General features: G+C 40.8%; 1 protein-coding gene across 3 annotated transcripts in view; it reads right to left on the reverse strand.

Moving 5' to 3' along the window:
- Positions 1-26917, reverse strand: part of scap (SREBF chaperone) — a 122943-nt gene that overhangs the window by 66611 nt on the left and 29415 nt on the right. For all 3 annotated transcript variants that reach the window (XM_072259992.1, XM_072259972.1, XM_072259981.1), the window contains 2 exons: positions 18967-19170; positions 6783-6912 (listed from right to left, as the gene is read on the reverse strand). In XM_072259992.1, coding sequence (XP_072116093.1) covers positions 6783-6912; positions 18967-19088 — 252 coding nt within the window. In that variant the 5' untranslated portion in view covers positions 19089-19170. The remainder of the gene's footprint in view (positions 1-6782; positions 6913-18966; positions 19171-26917) is intronic.

Here is a 26917-nt window from a genome sequence, read left to right on the forward strand (position 1 = left end):
AAGACTGCAGTGAGGAAAAAGGTACAGTATAGTTCTTAGCTAACATTATTGAAGGAATATTGTACACAAGAAACCTGTGAGCTAATGCTAAAAATAACATAAGTGACATAAGTAACAGAGAATACGGTCCACCTTTATTTATGAAGGTACATGCTATTTAATTCTTAATACATTTTGTGTTGAATATCAACAACTACAATTTCTAGAACAAGATCATAAAGCCTAATAGAAAAACAAAACAATGTAGCTATGGTAAATCTGAAATAAAATAGAAAGCTCTGGAAATACTCAGCATGCCAGGCAGTATCTGTAGAGGAAGTAACAGAATTAAATATTACAACAATGACTTTTCATGTTCCTTCATATTTTGACGAGAAGATAATGGAAGGGCTTCAGAACATCAGGTAGTAGGTCGCTAACCAAAGGATATCCAGTCTCTGACTGGCTCCTATCCTCACTGAATTAATGTCCAGCTGAGATTATGGTTAGTGGTAAGTGTCCAGATGTTAATGATGGTAGAAGTATTGCCACTGAAAATCAAAAGTATGTGGTTAGGCTTTATTATCTTGCTGGAAGTAGCCAAAGTCTTTACTTCCGTGGTGCAAATGTCACTTTTCATTAATCAAACATGGGGTGCTTCATTTGTTATATATTTAGAGATACAGCACAGAATACGCCATTCCGGCCCTTCGAGCTGTGCCAACAGCGCCCCCCGATTTAATCATGGGACAATTTACGATGACCAATTAATTAATCATAGTCTTTGGAAGCTGGAGCAGCCGGAGGAATCCCACGCATTCCATGGGGACAACATAAAAACTACTCATAGGGGACACTGTGGTTGAACTCCTAACTCTGAGGTCTCGCGCTAACTGCTACATTACTGTACCACCCACTTGATGATGAGTTACAAATAGAATTGTACACTATGCGATCATCAGCCAACATCCCCACTTCTGCCCTTAGAATGACTGGACCTAGGATACTGTCCCGAGGAAGTCTTGTAGAATGTCTTGCATGACTGAACTTCAACAAACATAAACATCTGCAATAGTGCAAAGTAACACTCCAGTCATTGGAATTTATTTACAAATGTATATCAGGTCACCTTGATACCACCTGCAATTAAATGATACTTTAATGTCCAAGGAAATCTATCCCAACTCATATCTTGCATTTACATTTGGATTAAATCTGTGATGAAATCTGAAGCCAAGTAGTAGTGGCAAACTCAAATTAGGCATTGGGGAGCAGATTATTAGCAAGTAGGTAGCATTTGATTATACTATTGCTGATACCTTCCCTGCTTTAGTCGATAACTGATTGTAGACTGACTGGCTGGCAATTAGCCAGTTGTATTTTTCCTGCCTGCATAAGAGAATGTACTCAGGCTATTTTTCACATTATTGGTTAAAAAGCTGGGTTACATCATTTTTGACAAGCTCAGGCTTATGTCGGATTAAAGACTGGAGAAGCATTAGCAAGTTAAGTTAAGAGATAATTAATGTATAAATGGCATTTCCACTAAAACCGATGCCGTAGTACCTGTCATTCATCTGCCCTTGACACACCTAGAAAACAAGGATGCTTGCAGTATGTCACAATGCCATTTCTGGATTTCACTTTGGCATTCAACACTGTTGTCCCATAACCTTGGTGAACAGTCTCCTACTCTTTGGTCTAATAGATCAATGTGCAACTGGGTGTTGACCTTCCTAACCAACAGACCTCAGAGTTGGGATGCACAACTGTTTCTCCCTCCTCATCATGCTTAACACGGGTGTCCCAGGACTATGTGCTGAACCCTTTGTACACTTTCTACACTGTACACTTTGGCCACACATGACTGCACAACAAAACACCCCAGCGATCACATTGTCATGTTCGTCAATGACACAACAGTAATGGGGCTCAACACCAACAACGATGAGATGGCCTACAGAGAGGAGATGGAAGACCTTGAGGCCTGGTACCAGACAAATAACCTCTTCCTTAATGTCAACAAGAGAAGGGAGATTGTTATCGACTTCAGGAGAGCTCGCACTGCTCACACCCCTCTTCACATTGGTAGCACAGCAGTAGAAACTGTGAGCAGTTTTAAACTCTTGGGAATGCACATCTTGCACAAACTTTCATGGCCCCAAAACACATCGGCTACAGTCAAGAAAGCTGACCAACATCTCTACTTTCTGAGGAAGCTGATGAGAGCTGGACTCTGCAGCTCAATACTCACGACCTTCTACAGATGCACGGTTGAGAGAATCCTAACATGTGCATTACTGTGCGGTATGGAAACTGAAATGCAGTAGACAGGAGGGCTTCACAATAGGTAGTTAAAAATGCTCAACACAAGACTGGCATGAGCCTACCCACCATCAAGGACATGTATATAGAAAGGTGCCAGAAAAAGGACAGTAATATCATGAAGGATCCCACTCATCTGGCTTATGGACTGTTTGTCGCACACCCATCAAGGAAAAAATTACAAAGCAGCCCCACCAGGATCACTAGCCTAAAAAACAGTTACTTCCTCCAAGCTGTCATGCTGATTAGTACAGGGGTCCCCAACCCTTTTCGCACTGCGGACCAGTTTCATATTGAGAAGATTCTTGCGGACCTGCCGACCAGTGGGGCGGGAGGGGGGGGGTGGTAGGGTTGCCAACGCACAAGAGTAGCAGTCAAATACGCTGGGTTTTCCCCAGGAAAGACTACAATGACCATGAAGCCTTGTGCGGGCACCAGTATGCATGCGAGTACAATTTTTTTCTACAAATCGTTTTTGGTGATTCTGTTCGGGGGGGGGGGGGGTCTTATTCACGACCAGAATATCGGTGATAAGTGGCTAATACACCCAATTTCCTTCTTAAAAGGGTTTATCTAACGAATTTAATATTAAACACACAGCGCATATTTTCCTCGCATGATTATAGTGATAAGTCAATTATCAGGGGAGCTTGAAGTAAGCGTTGAACGAATTTCCAGTAGAAGTGGTAGAGGCAGGTTCGATATTATCATTCAAAGAAAAATTAGAGTAGCGTTAAAATTAAGAGTAGGTGAGAGTAGCGTTCGACACGGACTAGAAGGGGAGAGATGGCCTGTTTCTGTGCTGTAATTGTTATATAGTTATATAAGTCAATAGCATCATAACATTTTAAGTAATGTTTGGATATTAAACACGCAGCACATGTTTTTCCCGTATGAACATATAAAATCATTGCAACACACCAATATCGCTGAATCAGTGGGAGCTCTGGGCTTGTTTTCCTGCAACAACATGGTCCTATCAAAGGGTGATGGGAGACAGTGATAGTCGAACGGGGTTCCTTATGTCCAGTCTGTTCCGCAGTTTAGTTTTCGTTGCATTCATTGCAGAGATACGTTGGAAATGGAAGCAACATTTTCAGTGCTTTCGTGGCTATCTCATGATTTTTAGCCTTGACTTTGATCCAGAATGCCGGCAGAGATGTTATGTCAAACATACTCTCCAGCCCGCTGTCATTTGCAAGCTCGAGGAGTTGATCTTCTTCCCGCACTGACATGGATGACGCGCGGGTAATGATCTCGCATGCATAATGGCTCAACAGTGGCCGTTACAGGGAATGAGGGAAGGTGCAGCTAACTCATATTGCCAAATCTTATAGCTTCCTCGTGGCCCGGTAGCGCATCCTTTGCGGCCCGGTACCGGTCCGCGGCCGCTGGATTAGTACCTTCACCCATTAACCCACCCCAGCACCTAACACCACTTTATGTACATATACAGGCATCCGTAAGTCTCGTGAGACCATGGATTTGCACCTTGGAAGGTTTCCAGGGCGCAAGCCTGGGCAAGGTTGTACGGAAGACCAGCAGCTGCCCATGCTGCAAGTCTCCCCTCTCCACGCCACCGATGTCGTCCAAGGGAAGGCATTAGGACCAATACAGCTTGGCACCGGTGTCGTCGCAGAGCAATGCGTGGTTAAGTGCCTTGCTCAAGGACACAACACACTGCCTCAGCCAAGACTCGAACTAGCAACCTTCAAATCACTAGACGAACGCCTTAACCACTTGGCCACGTGCCAACACTTATGTACATACAATCAATATATATATATATACACTGTGACAAGAATACACATAGATTAAGATGTAGCTGGCCTGGGCTGGCACCAGTGAAATCAGCAGTTGGTCTGCCACCTGACTTCAGGAGAGAGAGAGATAAGGAAAACAACGGAGCAGCATTTGGAGATGTTAATGAAGGAAGGAGAGCTGTCAAGAGCGGCTCACCCTTTGAACCCCGAACTGTTTGAAGTGATGGACAGGCGATACCCCAGCAGGGGGATAAAAAGGGACAGGTTCGCTAAGGCAAGACACACATGACACCCGAGGTAACAAGACCCTGGAAGCGGTGCGTCTCTCACAAGTCAGTGGGAAGTACCGGGCCATAAACGCACAGGGTGGAAAGGCACGATCGGCGGGAACCTGGTGTGTGTCCACCCTTGCCTGGGTGCCAGGTTCACCGCAGAGAAACGGTCGTATCTGGAAACGGAGGGGTCACGGTCAGTGACCTCAGATGACATCACAAAGGACTCATCCGAAAGCTGACTGCAAAGGTCCGTGTGGAAGCTGTTTTGAATATTCATTCGTTTTGCTCTCTTTCTCCTTCCCCCCACTGTCCATCGCCACGGCAGCGAGAACTGCGAACTGAACTGAACTACATTGAACTGAACTTTGCGTCACTTTGAAACTGGTCATTTACCCCTAGACAACAATAGAGCTTGATTAATCATGTTATCTTAATTCTGTGTGCATGTGTGTTTATCATTGCTGAACTGTTGCATTTATTATCCTTTTGATTAGAGTACTGTGTTGCTTGTTTCTTTAATAAAACTTCCTTAGTTCTTGTAATCCAGACTCCATTTCTGCTGGTTTGGCGGCCCAGTTACGGGGTACGTAACAACACACATACACACAACCATACTCAAAGAGTTACTTGTACTCTGCGTTTTTAGGAATTGTTTTTATATTTGTATTTATTGTGCCTTTTATGATCATTGGGGATTTATGTTGCATTGGGTCTGAAGTAACAATTACTTTGTTCCCCTTTGCACTCGTATACTGAAGAATGACAATAAAAAATGAAAAACGAAGAGGTGAGCTTGAACAAGAATTAAAGTTGGAGAATGCTGTAGAAGTGCAAATAAACTTCCTGTGGTGGAGTGTATCTGTTATCAAGATCAAACCTAACACCTAGGAATGTTTCAATGTTCAGAATTAGCAAACCCACTTGGCAAGGAGGAAAATTTTCAACCTTGTTGGTCTCAAGGTTTAAGGTTCCCTTATACAATACTTCATGGAAGCACTAGAATATTCTACTATTATCCCCAACCGGTACTATTTTTAAAAACAAAATTTATAACCGTAAGGTAAAGAACTAAATTATTCAAGTGAATAAATTATTGTTAGCTACCTCTATCAATGGTATGAGGCCTCTGGAAGAACTGCAAAAGTATCCAAAATAAATCATATGTGATAAAAAAAATATGATGAAACTAAGATATGATGAAACAATGTATGTGCAAGTACTGCAAGTTACAACCGAAAACAAGACAATCTGTCATGAAAAATGCTTTAAAGCTCATAACATATTCACATTGTCATTATTGTAATGGGAATTTCTGGAGAGTAAAGATTAAAGAGAATAATATCCAATAACTTATAAGATAAAGATACTACAAATAACAACAAAAATCTAAGCAAAGTAGTAAGATTTCAGATTTAACTTCAATTATTGAATTTTGTTTTCTAGAATTGGCTTACTATTTAAATAGCAAAAACCTTGGGTACAAGATCTGTAATGAGAAGTATTCTTCGGCAGTGAGAGAGCTTCTGCATGTATATGCCATTTGAAAATACAATCTGTAATTAGTGAATGTCAAGAAAGGAAATTATCCAGTGAGAATAACTAAACTCAATTCTTTTGTCATCTTATATTTAAATAGTAATACACAAAAATTGAGAGGCAAGATTAAAAAAGATATTTAGTTCAATAAGTAATGAGATAGCAGGTAAAATAAGGAAAATAATCCAGTTGGAAATAATGAAACTAAAATAAAAAGAGGAGGAACGAAAGCTCACAGACCATAAGATGGATAGACAGACAGTCAATCAAGAGGAACACATAGCAGGTGGATAGAAATTAATGTTACTCCATGACAATAGGCAACTGTGCCATTTTGTGTCCTCAGGCTGGTGGATAAGCAAAAATCAACAGCTTGCCAGTGCACAATATTTGAGACTGAATATTTCATTCAATACAAATCTAATTCTGATATTTAAGCAAGGTAATTTTATTTACTGTTTAATTTCATCTGGGAATTCAAATTGTTGTCCTTTTATCGGAAAATGATTACATGAGAACATGATTAGAAGCAAATCTTTTATAGAAGGATTTACTTTCTATATTACTCAGCATCATCCTGTAGTTCCCATTGTCTTAAGAGCTAATGATTTTCCTTTCTATGGATGCTGTTTTAAATATTACTTTAGCTACTGAAATTGCAAATGCATTGACAATCCTGATTATATTGATAGCATTTTTTTTCCCAATGATGGACCAGCCACAAAAGCTTTGCAACTCAAAATAGATGCTTTTCTGGATTTATCCACAAGTTAATTACAAGGAAGAAAGTACATTAGGGCTAATTTAAATTATTTAAACAAACTGTAATGAAAGAGAATACATTATACTGAAATGCTATAAACTTCCTCAAGGGCTGTAATTTCCAAATAATTTGTAAACTTACCCAATCCGGTCTATCAGTCTGCTCGGTGTGTCCTGGATTTGCTTCAGTTGGGGGCACAGAGTAATCCTTTACGGGTGTTGTAAACTCTACTGGCCCTGTTCCTGGCAGAGGTAGTTTCAATAAGGGATAACTATGATAAACAAAAAACAAACAATAAAAATAAATATCTCAAAAAAAACAATATACATATTTTTCAATTCTCCCTATCCCAATGCATGCCAATTCATAGATTATGCATTAACATCATAGGGTTAACATAATAGTTGTCATTTTCCAAGCAATTCCAGTTATTTGCTGCATAATAATCCTAAATATTGCAAATATTCATCATCAGTTTATTAAACTAATGCTGTACAATATTAAGATAGATTTACATAATTTCTTGAACTTCTGATTAAAACAGGGGACCTCCTTCAAAATTAATAACTCCTGTATGGTTTTATCTGATGCAATTAATTAATTTACATGTAGTAACTAATGGCTTAGTAATTGTAGAAGCATTATAAAATACTTTTTAGGACCATAAATCAGGACATACAGTGGCATACAAAAGTTTGGGCACCTCTGGTCAAAATTTCTGTTACTGTGAATGGTTAAGTGAGTAGAAGATGAACTGATCTCCAAAAGTCATGAAGTTAAAGATGAAACATACTTTTCAACATTTTAAGCAAGATTAGTGTATTATTTTTGTTTTGTACAATTTTAGAGTGAAAAAAGGAAAAGAGCACCATGCAAATGTTTGGGCACCCCAAGAAATTTGAGCTCTCAGATAACTTTTACCAAGATCTCAGACCTTAATTAGCTTGTTAGGGCTATGGCTTGTTCACAGTCATCGTTAGGAAAGGCCAGGTGATGCAAATTTCAAAGCTTTATAAATACTATGACTCATCAAAGCTTGTCCCAACGATCAGCAGCCATGGGCTCCTCTAAGCAGCTGCCGAGCACTCTGAAATTAAAATAAATGATGCCCATAAAGCAGTAGGCTATAAGAAAATAGCAAGGCGTTTTCAGGTAGCCATTTCCTCAGTTCGTAATGTAATTAAGAAATAGCAGTTAACAGGAATGGTGGAGGTGAAGTTGAGGCCTGAAAGACCAAGAAAACTTTTCGAGAGAACTGCTTGAAGGATTGCTAGAAAGGCAAATCAAAACCCCTGTTTGACTGCAAAAGACCTTCAAGAAGACTTAGCAGACTCTGGAGTGGTGGTCCACTGTTCTACTGTGTAGCGACACCTGCACAATATGACCTTCATGTAATAGTCATCTGAAGAAAACCTTTCCTGTGTCCTCACCACAAAATTCAGTATCAGAAGTTTGCAAAGGAACATCTAAACAAGCCTGATGCATTTTGGAAACAAGTCCTGTGGACTGATGAAGTTAAAATAGAGCTTTTTGGCCGCAATGAGCAAAGGTATGTTTGGAGAAAAAAGAGTGCAGAATTTCATGAAAAGAACACCTCTCCAACTGTTAAGCAAGGAGGTGGATCGATCATGCTTTGGGCTTGTGTTGCAGCCAGTGGCACGGGGAACGTTTCACTGGTAGAGGGAAGAATGAATTCAATTAAATACCAGCAAATTCTGGAAGCAAACATCACACCGTCTGTAAAAAAGCTGAAGATGAAAAGAGCATGGCTTCTACAACAGGATAATGATCCTAAACACACCTCAAAATCCACAATGGACTACCTCAAGAGGCGCAAGCTGAAGGTTTTGCCACGGCCCTCACAATCCCCCGACCTAAACATCATCGAAAATCTGTGGATAGACCTCAAAAGAGCAGTGCATGCAAGATGGCCCAAGAATCTCACAGAACTAGAAGCCCTTTGCAAGGAAGAATGGGTGAAAAAGCCCCCAAACAAGAATTGAAAGACTCTTAGCTGACTACAGAAAGCGTTTGCAAGCTGTGATACTTGCCAAAGGGGGTGTTACTAAGTACTGACCATGCAGGGTACCCAAACTTTTGCTTCAGGCCCTTTTCCTTTTTTGTTATTTTGAAACTGCAAAAGATGGAAATAAAAAAGTAATCTTGCTTAAAATACTAAAGAAATGTGTCATCTTTAACTTCATGCCTTTTGGAAATCAGGTTCTCTTTTACTTGCTTAGCTATTCACAGTAACAGAAATTTTGACCGAGGGTGCCCAAACTTTTGTATGCCACTGTACATTGGCATTTTTTTCTGACTTTCATCAAATTAATAATGTTCATCATTTACCATTTAGTAGCCGCTCCAAATGCACATCTGTTTACCATTAAAAATGTATTCTTTTGAACTGTCAAATTAATAACGAGCTTGGTAAATAGTATCAACGTGTAACATATAAATACAATAATGCTAGATCAGATATAACATTTTATTTATAATTGTGCAATTCATCACATTATTTTCTTTCTACCATCCTCCATTACATATTTGCAAATACAAGTATTCTACATTAACTGATGACTGTACAGCTAATAATGCTCCCCAGATATGTCAAGTTGCAAGGTTGAAATTTAACGTTATTGAAATTTTTCTGTAGCCTCATAACTAAAAAGAAATAGTTGAGGACATTAAAAAGCAATACAAATTCATATTACTCTTCAGAGAAACTGAATTTCTGTTTCCCTAGAAACAATAAAGTGCAGTTTTATTGTACCTTTAAGAGTGAAGTGAACAAAAGGCACTGATAGCATCAAATTTGGTCATAAACTACAGCTTGAAATATTAGGGCAAGAAAACCAAAAGTTTGTATATAAAGGCAGGGTTTAAAATATAGCTTGAAGCAGAGAGATAGAGAGAGCATGTGTACCAGAAAGCAGAGAACCAGAGAGAGCATATGCACCAGAAAGACCATGTGCACCAGAAAGAAACAATAAGACAGAGTCGATGAGAATATGGGGACAATTAAAAAAATATATCAAATTCATGGACTAACCTCATTTCAGTTCCTTCAATTTCTTAAGTACTTTATTTTCAGTGGTATTAGTTACTACAAGTTCCTTACTTCCATTAAGGCTTTTAGTTCCACCCAGAGTTCCATTCTTTCCTAATTTTTGCTACATTTACGTCTTCCATTGATTGTTAAGATACTGTAGATCCATAATATTCCTCAATCATTTCCTCAGTCATGCAGTTTCATTGGTCATTATCTCCATTGGATTCACACTTATATTTTGCTTTTGATATAGCTTTTTAATGTAATATACTCATACTTATTATTTCATGCTAATCTATTCTTATTATTGACTTCTGTTTTACAGATTTTCCAGTAATTTTTCGATGCTTCCAAAACACACTGAATTCTCATGCTTACTATCCTTCCTGGCAATATTATAAGCCATTTGAATTAATCTAATGTACTCTCTTTAACTTCCACAGTTGGTTATGGTTGGCTCACTTTTCTAGTAGGCTTCAAGCTCAAGCAACACAAGCAACCCTGACAAAGGGTCTCGGCCCGAAACGTCGACTGCACCTCTTCCTAGAGATGCTGCCTGGCCTGCTGCGTTCACCAGCAACTTTGCTGTGTGTTGCTTGAATTTTCAGCATCTGCAGAATTCCTCGTGTTTACGGCTTCAAGCTCAAGTCTAGTTTCTATGTCTCTCTTGACCTGCATTGAAAATCCTAAGCTATTGTGATCACTTTTACCAATGACATTTTCTTTTTCCAATTATTAATTAATTATGTTTCAACACCCCACCTGAAATTTAGCAGTAATATTAAAAAGGGACAATAAGACTTCTCTCGATATAGTTCACAAAATTTCCTGTGGCCAGTTTGATTTCTAAAACATTTGATATTGAGACCAGGCTTGAAACCCAATTCTCCACCTTAAAGTCACTAAAAATTAACTAAACAAAATAACTGGAAGTGAAAAGTGAATGCAATAATTTCCATTGGGATTTACTGTTCTCACTGTCAAACTACATTCTCCAAGATCTGATGTGATTTTCAATGCCATTCACACGAAGCTGACAGTTTGAGTTTTTTTGAAGTGTAACTGCAGATTCAATTCCATTTTTATTTCTGCCGTTTATTTTTGTAACCCAGTTTATGTACTTTTTAATGGCAATAGTAAAATGTTCAACTAAATTTCTAAATTATTATAGATATTGGTTATATTTTTCCATCCATTAAACAGTTAAATTTATAAAATGGCTGTACAGAAATGTACAGTTCTTATATAGGCCACAGATGGACATTGAGTTGCATGTGACTTTCCATAAAATGCTGGTAAGAAGGATAGTTTTGAATATTGGCTTCTCTTTTATCTTAATCACAAAGAACTTGTATTAACTTCCTTAACAACTTGAATACTTCCTTTTCCCTGTTGATACCAAAACTAGCATTTTATTCTTTACTCTTAACTCGATTACTTGAGGCTTGATTAAGTAAATTGTCTGTTGTTTTTGCAATATCCGTCTTTTTATTTGTAAATCTAGAAAATAAACACATTATCCCACTGATGTCTATGATAAATCAATGGACTCTCACAGCTACTTGGACTATACCTCGTCCCACTCTCCTACTTGTAAAAACGCCGTTCCCTTCTCTCAATTCCTCTGTCTCCACCGCACCTACTGTAAAGATGAGGCTTTTCATTCTAGAACAAAGGAGACGTCCTCCTTTTTCAAAGAAAGAAGCTTCCCTTCCTCCACCATCAATGCTGTTCTCAACCGCATCTCTTCCATTTCATGCACGTCTGCTCTTCCCCATCCTCCCACCACCCTACCAGGAATAGGGTTCCTCTGTCCTTACCCACCACCCATCAACTCCGTGTCCAGCATATAATTCTCTGAAACTTCTGCCACCTCCAACTGGATCCTACCACCAAACACATCTTTCCCTCCCCCCAACTTTCTGCTTACCATAGGGATGACTGCCTACTCAATTTGTCCCTCCCCACTGATCTCCCTCCTGGCACTTATCCTTGCAAACAGAACAAGTTCTACACCTGTCCCTACACCTCCTCCCTCACTACCCTTCAGAGCTCCAAACAGTCTTTCCAGGTGAGACGACACTTCACCTGTGAGCCTTTTGGGGTCATACACTGTGTTCGGTGCTCCCGGTGTGACCTCCTGTATATCGGTGAGACCTGACGTAGATTGGGAGACCGCTTCACCGAGCATCTGTACTCCGTCTGCCAGAACAAGCGGAATCTCCCAGTGGCCACCCATTTTAATTCCACTTCCCATTCCCATTCTGCTATGTCCATCCGTGGCCTCCTTCACTGTTGTGATAAGGCCACACTTAGATTGGAGGAACACCACCATATATTCCGTTTGGGTAGGCTCCGACCTGATGATATGAACATCGATTTCTCAAACGCACCCCCCTCCCTCACCATTTCCCATCCCCTTTCCCCCTCTCATGTTATCTCCTGCCCACCCATCACCTCCCTCCGTGCTCCTCCCCCCACTTTCTTCCATGGTCTTCTGTCTCTTTCACCAATCAACTTCCTAGCTTTTTGCTTCATCCCTCCCCTTCCTAGTTTCATCTCCATCACCTGATGTTTCTCTCTCCCCACCCCCCACCTTTCAAATCTACTCCTCAGATTTTTTTCTCCAGTCCTGCTGAAGGGTCTCAGCCGGAAACGTCGACTGTGCTTACTTCCATAGATGCTGCCTGTCTTGCTCAGTTCCTCCAGCATTTTGTGTGTGTCACTTTATTTCATGAAGGACTTTGACTCAAAATGTCGACTGTTCACTTTCCTCCATAGATACTGCCTAGCCCGTCGAGATTCTCCAGCATCTCATGCGTTACTTCAGATTCCAACATCAGCAGTCTCTTCTGTTTCACTTTATTCCGCATATACTCTTTTCAATGTAATTTTAATACTGGATACCAAGATTAATGCACTCATCATTTAAAATAACTCCTTAAAATACCATTTCAGTCACTTATTTAGGACAATTCTTAAACAACAAAAAGAAACCATGAAAGTAGACGGAATTCTCTTTATTTATTTGGGCACTATGCTGCTGAATTGGGGCAGAAGACTGTTGCTGAATATTTTCTAACTGGTGTGAGACACATGCAAGTCATGTGGTCGTTAGACACTACATCATGCTTAGAGCGAACAGTTTTAAAATAGCATCGTTTGTGTGAGCTTATCATCAAAAAGCAGTCATTTTTTGTTGTTGATAGTTTCCTCATTTGAAGAGAAATGATAGTAGCGCATGACTATATAGAGAAAAGAACCACTGGCAAAAATGTGAATCTCACCATTGCTGCTGAGCATTCAAAATGAAGCAATTAAATAAAAGGAATATCTGGAATAAAAGACTGGTATCTATAAGGTCCTTCAACTCTATATGTCACCCAGACCCACCAATGCAATTGACTTCTTGACTCCCTCATCAATTAAAGGACAATTAGGCATGAACCATTAATGTTCAGATCCCACGAGCACATACAAACATCAACTGAAGAAATTTTCGGAAGATACCATTTTTATCTTGTTGCTTTTATTTTCGGAGGGCAGCATGGTTAAATGGGGGATGTTGGATGAGGACATTTGTCTGTGGATGCTAGTGCAAGGCCTATCTTCCCACACACTTCACTAAATCAGCTGACAGTAACTTAGAATTCATCCACAGAATACATTTTGCAGCTCAACTATTGAGGTGTAGGTGAAATTGTTTCTGGTGTTGTAGTCACCCTAAGTGGAACTATTCCCCATTAGTTCTGAAAGATACCTCCATACCATTGGGAAGCTTGTTGGAGGTATGGCACAAGATTAATGTGAGACAACAATGCTGCTTTCTCTGATACCAGCCTTCACTGAATTCCGCTCTCTTGTTGAACATTAGTTAATTTCTAAGCTCATATGCTGGCATGAGTGAAAACAGAATTGACTCAAATTTTAGGGGCAGCTGAATATGAGGAGAACGCTCCAAGGTCATTCATGCTTCAGTAAGTGTCAACAGCAAAGCCAGAAAACAAAACACTGCATTGCTTTACTTATGATTGACTTGTCTCATTTGATCTTCAGGATATCATTACAAGAATGCCTCAGGGCAGTGCTTAAACCGTATTATCCTGAAAAAAATATCTGCCGTCAGATAGTCAAAAGAGGGAAAGAAATACAGGAGAGTGCAGCAGCTGGAACTCTGGAGCAACACACAAAAAGCTGAAAGAAATTGTGAACAGCGTTAAGGTCTGTTTACAAAAAGAAACCATGAAAGTAGACGGAATTCTCTTTATTTATTTGGGCACTATGCTGCTTAATTGGGGCAGAAGACTGTTGCTGAATATTTTCTAACTGGTGTGAGACACGTGCAAGTCATGTGGTCGTTAGACACTACATCATGCTTAGAGCGAACAGTTTTAAAATAGCATCATTTGTGTGAGCTTATCATCAAAAAGCAGTCATTTTTTGTTGTGATTTGTACCTGAATGCAGGAAAACAGACAGAAAGCAAAGAGTGGGAATGAATATGTCCTTCTCAGGTGGCTAGTGAATGGTGGGGTGTCACTGTCATTGCTACGTGAACTCTTTCTATTGACAATCTATAAATGAAGGTAACAAATACCACGTTTCCAAGTTCATGAGGAAATGGACAAACTAAGTTGATGGTTAAGAAGATGAATGATGAATAACAAATTGGAAACATATACGGTCATCTAGTTGGACGCACAAAATGTAATAACAGAGTATACCTTAGATGGTGACAGATTGGGAAATAATGCTCTAAGGACATTGCATGCCCTAGTATGCAAGTCACTAAGAGCTAACAAATTATTAGAAATGGTGCATGAGAACAATACTTTTATAGCAGATCAACCATGATCTTCAAGAATGGCAGAGGAAGCTTTAAAGGCTTAACAGCTTAGAGCTTAATCTAATGACTTGTCACGGTCTGCACAATATCCTACCTAGAGCTACTGAGTGGCAAATAAAAAATCAAATGACACAATTTCCAGAGAACAATAATCTCCAACTATCACCTTTAATATCATATTCCCTATTACCAAAATCCTTGGGTTCCAGTTAACCAGATAGAGCCATTTGCATTAACTACTGTGGCAACAAGAACCACCTGGAGGCTAGATTATGTTTTGTAGTAAATGACTTTTGCCCTTGGCTTCCCAGTGTATGTTAGATGCGGAACAGGTTGTTGTCTTGACTGTTGCAGTTTCAAATACTGACCAAAGCAGAACGTGTCCAGCGACTCTTCACAATAATTTCAGCAACATATCAAGGCTTCTTTGAAAACATCTGACCCAAAAGATCAGTGCAGCAAGAAGATGGAATACCAATACCTTGAACTTCCTCTTAAAGTCACAAATCATCCAAGACTGAATCTCTTCCTTTGTTATTCTTCTTTAAATTTCATGCCTAACATTTCTTTTCATATAACAAGGAATAATACAGAACAGCAACAGGGTCTTTGGGCCTATACTGTCTGTGCTAAATGATAGTAATGCAAAATAATCACATATGTCTGCAGCAACACACACAAGATGCTAGAGCAACTCAGCAGGCCAGGCAGCATCTATGGAAAAGAATACAGTCAACGTCTTGGCCGGAATCGTTGTCGGTACTCTTAATAACTTTATATTCTTCTATCAGGCACCCCTCAGCCTCCAAAGTTCCAGAGAAAACAATCCAAATTTATCAAACCTCTCCCTTATACCAGGTACTTGTTAAACCAGGCAATATGCTGGTGAATGCCTTCTGCACCCTCCCCCAAGTCTCCACATCCTTCCTGTCATTCAACAATCAAAAAGGCATACAATATTCCAAAATTGTTCTAAAAGAAGTTATATTCAGCTGTAACAAGATTTCTCCACTTTTATATACACCTATCGGATGAAGGCAAGCATGCTGCATTACCACCCTATCCATCTGCACTGCTACTTTCAGGAAGCTATGGTTTTGGGCCCCAAGATCCCTCTGTAAATCAGTGCTAAATACTTATATTTCCTCTTATATTTGTCATTCCAAAGTGCAACAGATCACATTGATCACGATTAAATTGCACCTGCCATTTCATCACTGAAAATCTTACATGGTCTGCACACCAGCTGTGTGGTGAAAAAGGCACAACAGCGTCTCTTTCACCTCAGACGGTTGAGGAAGTTTGGTATGGGCCCCCAGATCCTAAGAACATCCTACAGGGCACAATGGAGAGTATCCTGACGAGCTGCATCACTGCCTGGTATGGGAACTGTACCTCCCTTAATTGTAGGGTTTTGCAGGGAGTGGTGAAGATGGTTGTGAACTGCCCATGATTCAGGAAATTTACAAAGACAGGTGTGAAAAAAAGGGCTGAAGGATCATTGGGGACCCGTGTCACCCCAACCACAATCCATTCCAGCTGTTATAATCTGGGAAACGTTACCGCAGCATAAAAGCCAGGACCAACAGGTTCTGGGACAGCTTCTGCCACCAGGCCATCAGACTGATTAACTCACGCTGATTTGAGTATATTTCTGTTACACCGACTGTTCTATTTATTATAAATTACTATGATTCCACATTGCACATTTAGATGGAGACGTAACGCACAGATTTTTACTCCTCATGTAAGTGAAGGATGTAAGAAATAAAATCAATTCAATTGAAATACACCACTGTGCAACTGGATGCTTGACTTCTTAAACCAACAGACCTCAGACAGTCAGGTTGCACAACCATTCCTCCTTTCCCCATCATCTGCAACATGGGTGCCCCCCCCCCCCAGGCAGCGCTGAGCCCACTGCTGTGCACTCTGCTCACTCATGACGGCACAGCCAAATACCCAAGTAAACACATTGTCAAGTTCGCCAATGACATGACAGTGATGAGGCTCATCACCAAAAACAATCAGAAGAAGTGAAAGAGCTCAAGGCCCGGCATTAGGCAAATAACCTCTTCCTTAGTGTCAACAAGGCAAAGGAGATGGTTATTGAGTTCGGGAGAACTTACACCACTCACACTCTTCTTTACATTGGCGGCACAACAGTGGAAACTATGAGCAGTTTCAAACTCCTGGGAGAGCACATCTCACACAATCTCTCATGGCCCCAGAATGCATCCTACACAACCAGGCAAGTTCACCAATGCCTCTACTTACTGAGGAGGCTGAAGAAAGGACTAGGCACTTCTATACTCATATCATTCTACAGATGCGCAGTAGAGATCATCCGAACATGCTGTATCACTGTACAGTACAGAAACAGAACTGCAGAGGACAGGAAGGCTCTACAATGGGTAGTCAAAACTGCCCAATGGATCACCAGCACCAGCCTACCTGCCATCAAGGACGTGTGTACAAAAAGGTACTGGAAATGGGCCAGTAACATCATGAAAGATCCTACCCACCCTCCTCATGGACTGTTTGTCCCACTCCCATCAGGAAGGTGGTTACGTAGCATCCATGCCAGGGCCACCAGACTCAAAAACAGTTACTTTCCGTAAGCAGTAAGGCTGATCAGTACTTCCACCCACTAACCCCCTCCTCCACACCACCGCACCACCACTACTTTCCTGTCTTGATTCACCTTATTTACAGAAACTCCTGTGCCTGGTGTCACCTTAAGGACATACATTCAATGTATATAGGCTAAATTATGTATTTATACTTTTTTTTAATTATTGTATTATTGATCTTATTGTGTTTCCTTTTGTGCTACATCAGATCCAAAGTAACAATTATTTTGTTCCCCTTTACACTTCTGTCCTGGAAATCTTATTAAGCAATCTTGAATCTTGAATGAAACAATAACAACCGTGATTAAGCATTTTTGTCAAATATGGAACCAGTGAAGACTGGGTACACTTGAACATCTGCAGGGGATTTTTTCATTTTCTTACATGCCCTATTTAGGATTCTGATAGGCAGTTTGATATCTGTGCTCTACTAGGTCACTTGATATTTCTTGTCATAAAATATTTCAGGCTTTCTTAACAAAGCTGGTTCCTTAAAATTGTCATAGTCGGGGGAGATGGTGGGGATAAGCTATTAAATGTTCCCGATGGCATACGTCTCAAATAGCCTCTGACAACCAAGTCCAGCTCCTGGCCTTCAAGCCTGGCAGAACCATCTCCACTGACAGAAGGGGAAAAAAAAAAGAGGGTTACTGGAGCCTAAAAACCAGTCGCGTCAGGTGGGTGAGACTCATCAGCTGTGGTTGGCTGCTCTTCAGGGAGAAGGAAAACTCTGATCTTAAATATCTGTTGCCTTGCAGTTATATCTACTCATAGGGAAAGCTTTGTGCTTAAGTCTTGAGGAATAATCCGGAGCTGGAGTCCCTAAAACAGACCTATGTTGAGATCAACGCTGACCGGCAACTCCTGCGATGCCACTGGCGCCAAACTCTATCGATCTCTGTTGTTGCTTTGGATTCATCAGCCACATGGAGAAGGGGAGCCTTACTGCCTGGGCAACAGTTTGCTTTCAATATCATACTGCCCAGGTTTGCGCATCACGTAGACAGCTAGGACACAATATTCATGGTCGGCTCTTAGCAAACCTGCCTACGTTTGGGCTTTCATTAATTGTTGCTTAACTGGTTTTTGACACAAGCAATCAGAAAACATAAGTTGAAAACCTGGATAAATCTCAGGTCATTCTACATCATCTTTTGGGTCACTGTTTTTAATAATGAATTTTCGCAAAATGGAAAAAAATTATAGGAGCAAATTAGGCACAATTCAATTCAAACAAATTTCAGGAATTTAACATTTCAAGATAACTAAAGCAAGCAATTTAACAACCCCCGACTTGCATTTTTACATGCTTTCTGAAAAGTATTTTAATTGCACAGCTGCTCACACCCTAGCATACCCAGCCCCATCTGCCACCTCTGTTATGACAACTCTGTTGTTCCTGTTTAGCAATATACATTCCATATTCCATAATCTCAAAAAGAGCTTTGCCTTTCATCATCATTGACAACAGTATCCAGCCACAATGTGTATTTTGTGCTCTTACAGCTCTATTCTATTCTACATTCACCCACTTTTCACAAAATATGGCATCAGGCTTCAAACCCTATAATGGAATTTTCTTTATTAATGCATTCCATCTCACCGCACTTTTCCTAATCTCCAAAAGCCTCCAAACAGCTATATTTTGGGTTACACACCTAATTATAATCTGTATTTTCCGAGCAACTATTCACCATGACCAGAAGATATTGGAATTCAATGCTTTGAAGTCACCACATAATGTTAAATTATTGATACTACTGTTAAGCAGTCATTGATGCAACATTTTACTTACCAGCATGTTAAAATACACACAGCAGTGAAAAAGATAATGGGAATGGGGTATGATGCACACAAGAGTCCGTGGATATAGAATGCCTGTGATATCTTTTCACGCAGCCTTTCAGTAATGGTCATCCTCGTCACCTTGTATCACATGACTGCCTTTAATCAGATTCGGTCACAGAGTACGATGATGGTGTTGGTCACATCAACAGATCTGTAAGAAAGAAGTCAATTAATTGAATTAGACATACAAGGACTAGAAATGCTAACCGTAGCTTATTATTTAATATGGCATAAATCTTATCTATACAACACACTACAATGCATTAGTTGAGTGAAGAGCCATCACACCAGCTCTTCAGTCAACCCTGGAACTTCTGGACGGCAAAGATACATAAATTGGGATGTTCTTTATCGACTATAGCTCCGCATTCAATACCATCATCCCCTCAAAATTAATCAATAAGCTTCAAGCCTTAGCCTCAATACCACGAGACCATAAGATATAGGAGCAGAATTAGGCCATTTGGCCAATCAAGTCTGCTCTGCCATTTCATCATGGCTGATCCAATTTCCCTCTCCGGCTCAATCTCCTTCCTTCTCCCCATATCTCTTCATACCTTGACCAATCAAGAATCTATCAACCCTTGCCTTAAATATACATAAAGACTTGGCCTCCACAGCTGCCTGTAGGAAGGAATTCCACAGATTCACCACTCTCTGACTAAAGAATTTCCTCCTCAACTCCACTCTAAAAGGACACACCTCTAATCTGAGGCTGTGTCCTCTGGTCTTAGACTCTCCCACCACAGGAAACATCTTCTCCACGTCCGCTCTATCAAGGCCTTTCACCATTCGATAGGTTTCAATAAGGTCACCCCCTCCCCCACATTCTTCTGAATACAGGCCTAGAGCCATCACTCTTCATATGACAAGCCATTCAATCCTGGAATCATTTTCGTGAACCTCCTTTGAACCCTCTCCAGTTTCAGCACATAATTTCTAAGATAAGTGGCCCAAACCTGCTCACAATACTCCAAGTGAGGCTTCACCAGTGCTTTATAAAGTTTCAACATTATATCCCTGCTTTTATATTCTAGTCCTCTTGAAATGAATGTTAACATTGCATTTGTCTTCCTCACCACAGACTCAACCTGCAAATTAATGTTTAGGGAATCCTGCACAAGGACTGTCAAGTCCCTTAATGTCTCCGTTTTTTGTATTTTTTCTCCATCTAGAAAATACAGGTGCCCCCCGCGTTTCGAACGTTCGCTTTACGAAACCTCACTGTTACAAAAGACCTACATTAGTTTCCTGTTTTTGCTAACAGAAGGTGTTTTCACTGTTATGAAAAAAGGCTGCGCACGAAAAAAAATCAGTGCGCGATTAAAAAAAGGCAGCGCGCACCCTGAGCAGCCGCTGTCCCCCGGATTCGGAACGGCATTCTAGCCAGCATTGCTTAAATACGTGCCTGTGAGCAGCCGTTTGCAAGATGAGTTCTAAGGTATCAGAAAAGCCTGAAAGAGCTCGCAAGGATGTTACACATAGCGTAAAACTAGACATAATTAAGCGTTTCGATTGTGGTGAACGAAGTAAGGACAACGTGAGTTTGGCTTGTGGAAGTTGACGAAGATGATGTTGAAGAGGTTTTGGCATTGCATGACCAAGAACTGATGATAGATGAAGAGCTGATGCAATTGCAAGAGGAAAGGATAACAATCGAAATTGAATGAGTAATGATAAAGTACGACTTCAATTTTGAAAGGGTACGTCGGTTTACGGCATATTTGTAAGATGGTTTGAGTCCTTACAAAGAACTGTATGATTGAAAAATGCGCGAGGCTCAGCAGTCAAGCATACTGTACTGTCGTTTTTCAAGCCTTCCACATCAGCCGATGAACCTCCACCTTCGACATCGAGGCAGGCAGAGATAGGAGAAGATGAGCTGCCTGTCCTAATGGAAACAGACGACGATGAGATGACACTCCAGTGTCTCACCATCCCAACCCCCAGGCCGCGGATACCGATTCGCGGAGAATGCAGTGGTAGCTGGGAGGCACACAGCGCATCTTTAAGAAAAAAGCCGAAATAAACATGCTAATTAATTAGGTGCTGCCCGGCACGTAATTGTTGACCCAGATCAGAGGCGATGCATTCGGCAACTGCCTCTGATCTGAGCCGACAATTACGTGCCGGGTGGCACCTAATTAATTAGCATGTTTATTTCGGCTTTTTTCTTAAAGATGTGCTGGGTGCCTCCCGGCTACCACTGTACCCTACACCCTTTGCAGATCGGTATTGGGTCGCTGCCCGGAGGGTGGGGGCCACTGCACCACCCAAACTCCGACAACTCTCAGTCTAACACACCATCAGTGTGCTCAGCGCTGTTCCAATTACGGTAAGTGATACTACACTGTACATACATTATTTCTACTTTATATCGGCTGTATATTATTACGTGTTATTTGGTATGATTTGGCAGCTTCATAGCTTACTGGAGAGCGCTTGTGCCGTGTTTTTGCCGACGGCGCTTGTGCCGTGTTTCTGCGAAGAGCGCTTGCGTGAGATTTTCACTACGGAGAACAGTTCAGGCAATGATTGTGGAAAAGTATTTCTACTTTATATAGGCTGTGTATTTATCATATCATTCCTGCTTTTACTATATGTTACTGTTATTTTAGGTTTTATGTGTTATTTGGCATGATTTGGTAGGTTATTTTTGGGTCTGTGAATGCCTACAAAATTTTCCCATATAAATAAATGGTAATCGCTTCTTCACTTTACGACATTTTGGCTTACGAACCGTTTCATAGGAACGCTCTACCTTTGGATGGTGGGGGAAACCTGTAGTTAATCCTTTCAATTCTTCTACGAAAGTGCATAACCATACACTTCCCAAAACTGTATTCCATCTGTCATTTCTTTGTCCATTCTCTAATCTGTCTAGATCCTTCTGTAGCCTCTCTCTACTTCTTCAAAGCTACATGCCCCTGCACTTATCTTCATGTTGTCTACAAACTTTGCAACAAAGCCATCAAACTCAATCATCCAAATCATTGATATATAACATAAAAAGAACCGGCCCCAACTGACCCATGTGGAACACGACTAGTCACTGGCAGCCAAACAGAAAAGGTTCACTTCATTCCCATTCGTTGCCTCCCGCCAATCAGCCAATGCTTTATCCATGCTAGAATTTTTCTTGCAATACCATGGGCTCGCAGCTCGTAAGCAGCCTAATGTGTGACACCTTGTCAAAAGCCTTATGAAAATCCAAGTATACAATATTAACCGATTCTCCATTGTCTATCCTGCTTGCTACTTCTTCAAAGAATTCCAACAGATTTGTCAGGCAAGATTTTCCCTTGAGGAAACCACATTGAGTACAGCCTATTTTATCATGTGGCTCCAAGTACCCTGAGACCTCATCCTGAATAATTGACTCCAACATCTTCCCAACCACTGAGGTCAGACTAAATGGCCTATAGTTTCCTTTCTTCTGCCTCTCTCCCTTCTTGAAGAGTGGGGTGATATTTGCAATTTTCCAGTCTTCCGGAACCATAGCAGAATCTAGTGATTCTTGAAAGACGATTGCTAATTCCTCCACAATCTCGTCAACCACTACTTTCAGAACTCTGGGGTGTACACCATTTAGCCCAGGTGACTTACCTACCTTGAGTTTCCCAAGAACTTTCTCTCTATTTATGGTAACGTCACACACTTCATGTCCCCTGACACCTGGAACTTCCACCATACTGCTAGTGTCTTCCACAGTGACAACTGATACAAAATACTTATTCAGTTCATCTGCTATTTCATTGTTCCCCATTACTACCTCTCCAGTATCAATTCCCAGTGGTCCAATATCCACTCTTACCTCTCCTTTACATTTTATGTAACTGAAGAAATTTTTGGTATCCTCTTTAATATTATTGGCTAGCTTACTTTTGTATTCAATCTTTATATTCTTGATTTTTTTTTTTTAGTTGCCTTCTGTTGGTTTTTAATAGCTTCCCAATCCTCTAAAATCCCACTAATTTGTGCTCTATTATATGCCCTTTCTTTGGTTTTTACTTAACTTGTTAGCCATGGTTGTCTCATCTTCCCTTTAGAATACTTCCTCCTCTTTGGATTGTATGTATCCTGTGCCTTCCGAATTGCTTCCAGAAATTCCAGCCATTGCAGCTCTGCCGTCATCCCCGCTCATGTTCTTTTCTAATCAATTCTGGCCAACTCCTCTCTCATGCCTCTATAATTCCCTTTACTCCAATGTAATACTGATACATCCGACTTTAGCTTCTCCTTCTCAAATTTCAGGGTGAATTTGATCATATTATGATCAGTTTTTCCCCTAAAGTTCTTTTACCTTAAGCTCGCTGATCAATTCCAGTTTACTATGCAACACCCAATCCAGAATAGCTGATCCTCCAGTGGGCTCAACCACTAGCTGCCCTAAAAAGCCATCTCGTTGGCACTCTGGAAATCCCCCCCCTCCTGTAATCCAGCACCAACCTGATTTTCCGATCTACCTGCAAATTGAAGACGCCTATGACTATTGTAACATTGTCCTTTTGGCATGCATTTTCTATCTCCCGTATTAACTTGTAGGCGACATCCTTACTACTGTTTGGGGGTCTGTATGTAACGCCCGTCAGGGTCTTTTTACCTTAGCTCTATCCACACCTCTTTCTAATGATTTTTACCAACAGAGCAACACCGCGTCCTCTGCCTTGCTGCCTATCTGTTTGATACAATGTGTATCTTTGGACGTTAAGATCCCAGCTACAATCTTTCAGCCATGATTCAGTGATGCCTACAATATCATACCTGCCAATCTGCAGCTGTGCTGCAAGTTTATCTACTTTATTTCGTATACTGCGCACATTCAGATACAACACCTTCAGTCCTGTAATTTCCCTTTTCAATTTTGTCGCACCATGCTCAACCTTTTGATTCCTAACTTTGTGTAAGGTCTTAGCAACATCTGCCTCTACCACTTCTCTACTAAAGGCCAATTTATACTTGTGTGTCAAATCGACGCCGTGGCTACAGCGTAGCTACGTACCGTACGCCGTAGCCTGACGCGCACCTCCCCAAAAATGTAACTACGTGTCGCGACGATGCAGACTGCAACAACTGTGATTGGTCCACTTGGTAGCATCGCATTTCCTCCTACGCTGCAATAGCTTCCCATTGGGCGACTGAAGGGCGAGGAAGGAACTCTGGCTGCAATGCTTTCCATAAAGCTTTACAGACCTCCAAAATTAGGGAGGACTCTGTGCTTGACGCCAGTTTGTAGCCACCTGAAGCTGTTGACTTCCACCTGAAGCTAAAGCTCAAATGGTGATTGCCAGTCTCTGAGTATACAGTGCGTACACTGATGCAAAATAAATGGTTGCAGACGACGAACCAAATCGTCAAATCTACCTGCCGACATCTGAAAATATTTGAAATGCATTTCCTCGTCCATGTCTCTCAGTGGTCGGACAAGCACAGAAAATTCATCCTCCTTCAGTTTCAGTTGCCATTGTTTGAAGTTTGAGTTTTTTCGTGTTGAGTTTCAACACGAAGAAACTCAACACAGTGGCATAGAAACCCCACCGCCAACTAGCGTTTTGGCGGTGAACTGCAGAGCGACGCAGGCACACCAACGCACAAGTATAAATGCTCACAACGGCGTAGCCCACTTGTGTAGGCTACAGCGTAAGCTAGTACGCACGAGTATAAATCAGCCTTAAGTGTTCTGGCACTGATTCCCATCCCCCTGCAACTCTAGTTTAAACCTCACCATACAGAATTAACAAACCTTCCCACTAGGATATTAATCCCCCTCCAGTTCAAGTGCAAACTGTCCCTTCTGTACAGATCCCATCCAAAAATCTTATGCCCTCCCTCCTACACCAACTCCTGAGCCATGTATTAAACTGTATAATCTTTCTAGTTCTAGCCTCACTAGCATGTGGGATGGGCAGCAATCCTGAGATCACAACCCTGAGGTCCTGCCCTTTAACTTAGCATGCAACTCCCTGAACTCTTTGTGCAGAACCTTGTCACTTGTCCCACCTATGTCATTGCTATCGACATGGACCACGACTTCTAACTGTTCACCTGATAAAATTTAAGGATTAGGGGATTCTCAAGATTCCTGTACACAATGGATTAAGTACTGACTAAGTCTGTGACTGCAGTGCGTTTGAATAATGTCCCACAGCTGCCTTCTTTGGAGCAAGATAAGGGTTAAAGTTCGCCCAGATCCACATAAGATATCTCTGGGCTTTTCACACCTTTTGATTTTGACAAAAAGCAGTACCTGACAGAAATTAGACAGAACATTCCTTTTTATTTAAAGCATAAATTTGACAGATGTTCTTATCTTTGTAATTAAGTTGTGGCTCCAGCAAACCAGGTAGGACATTCCTTTCTTTAATTAAGGTGGCTGGAGTGTCTAACAAATTGATTGTAATTTTGTATCAATAGTCCATTGACTTGGCCAGAATGGTTATTGAACTGATTGCTCTTTGTATCAATAGTCTATTGACTTGGCCGGAATGGTTATCAAATTGATTCTTCTTTTGTATCGGTGGCCTTATAACTCCTGACAATTCTGACATCAGGCAGTAAACTTGTAGAACCACTGCGGAGATGAGAAAGATTCTCTCCCTGACGTTGGGTCCAAGTTCACTCACTGGCTGAGCTCGAAGAAATAAATGGGTGAAAAGATAAGTAACGATCTTTTTGTGCTGTCATTATTTGATCCAGCAAAGTTACTTTTACACACCCTCCCACTTAAAAGGACTTGCTCCAAGATATCCCGGACCCTGCCACCCGGGAGGCAACATACCATCTGGGAATCTCATTTTCGCCAACAGAACCTCCTGTCCATTTCCCTAACTAATGAATCCCCTATCACCACAATATGCCTCTTCTTTCCCCCTTCCCGTCTGAGTCACAGGGCAGTGCCAGAGACCCAACATCTGTTAGGTCACTCTACGCCCCCCCCCCCCCACAGTATCCAAAGTGATATACTTGTTGAGGGGGCCACAGAGGTACTCTGCACTGGCTCTTTAACCCCCTTCCCCTTTCCCAGTTTCCTGTGTCCTGTACCTTGGGTATAACTACCGCTTTATATGACCTATCACCCCTTCAGTCTCCCAAATGACCTGGAGTTTATCCAGTTCCAGCTCCAACCCCTTAAAGCCGTTTGTTAGAAGCTGCAGCTGGATGCACTTCTTGCAGTTGTCGTAGTCAGGGATACTGGAGGCCTCCCTGTCTTACCACATTAAAAAAACTTGAGCTTTGCTTTCAATGAGTGAAGTCTCTCATCCCCTGGAAATGGTGGATTATTTTATGAGGAAATGCTAGATAGGCTGAGTTTGCATCTGCTTAAATTTAGAAGGATGATTGATTGTAAAAGGCCTGCTAAATTGAAATTCCAGGGCAAAAGAAACAATTAAATTACCACCCTCTTGTAAATAAAGTCTGTTTTCTAGTGTTAACAAAATACAACTCAAGGCTCATTATGAACAAAATGCTTGCTGGATGTATTAGCAAAGTAAAACACAAAAAACTTAACTGATACAGTGTATCAGATTTTATGCAACCAAGAAATAAAAATCAATTATAGAAAGGTAACAACAGATAGTGATAAAAATGGTTCTCCTAATAACAAATTCCAATGGCACCATCAGTTGAGATTAGGCAGTATAAACATGGCCATGACAATTATCACAAGTAAAACAAAATTTTACAATGGAGAAACTAAGAAATATGGTCTAAATTCAAAGTCATATGACAATTTGCTTCAGATACCAAATTGCTCAATGGAGATTAAGAATTACAAATAAGAGAGTAACTACAAAACAATTCAAAATTAGTTGAGTTTGTAAGAAATTGCTCTAGATAAGAATTTTTTCCTCAAAATAAGGGTTGGGACTTCTAGAATGAAATTTTATGGAAACCAG

The sequence above is a fragment of the Mobula birostris genome, chromosome 1 (assembly GCF_030028105.1).
Source record: "Mobula birostris isolate sMobBir1 chromosome 1, sMobBir1.hap1, whole genome shotgun sequence".
Classification (NCBI taxonomy): Eukaryota; Metazoa; Chordata; class Chondrichthyes; order Myliobatiformes; family Myliobatidae; genus Mobula; species Mobula birostris.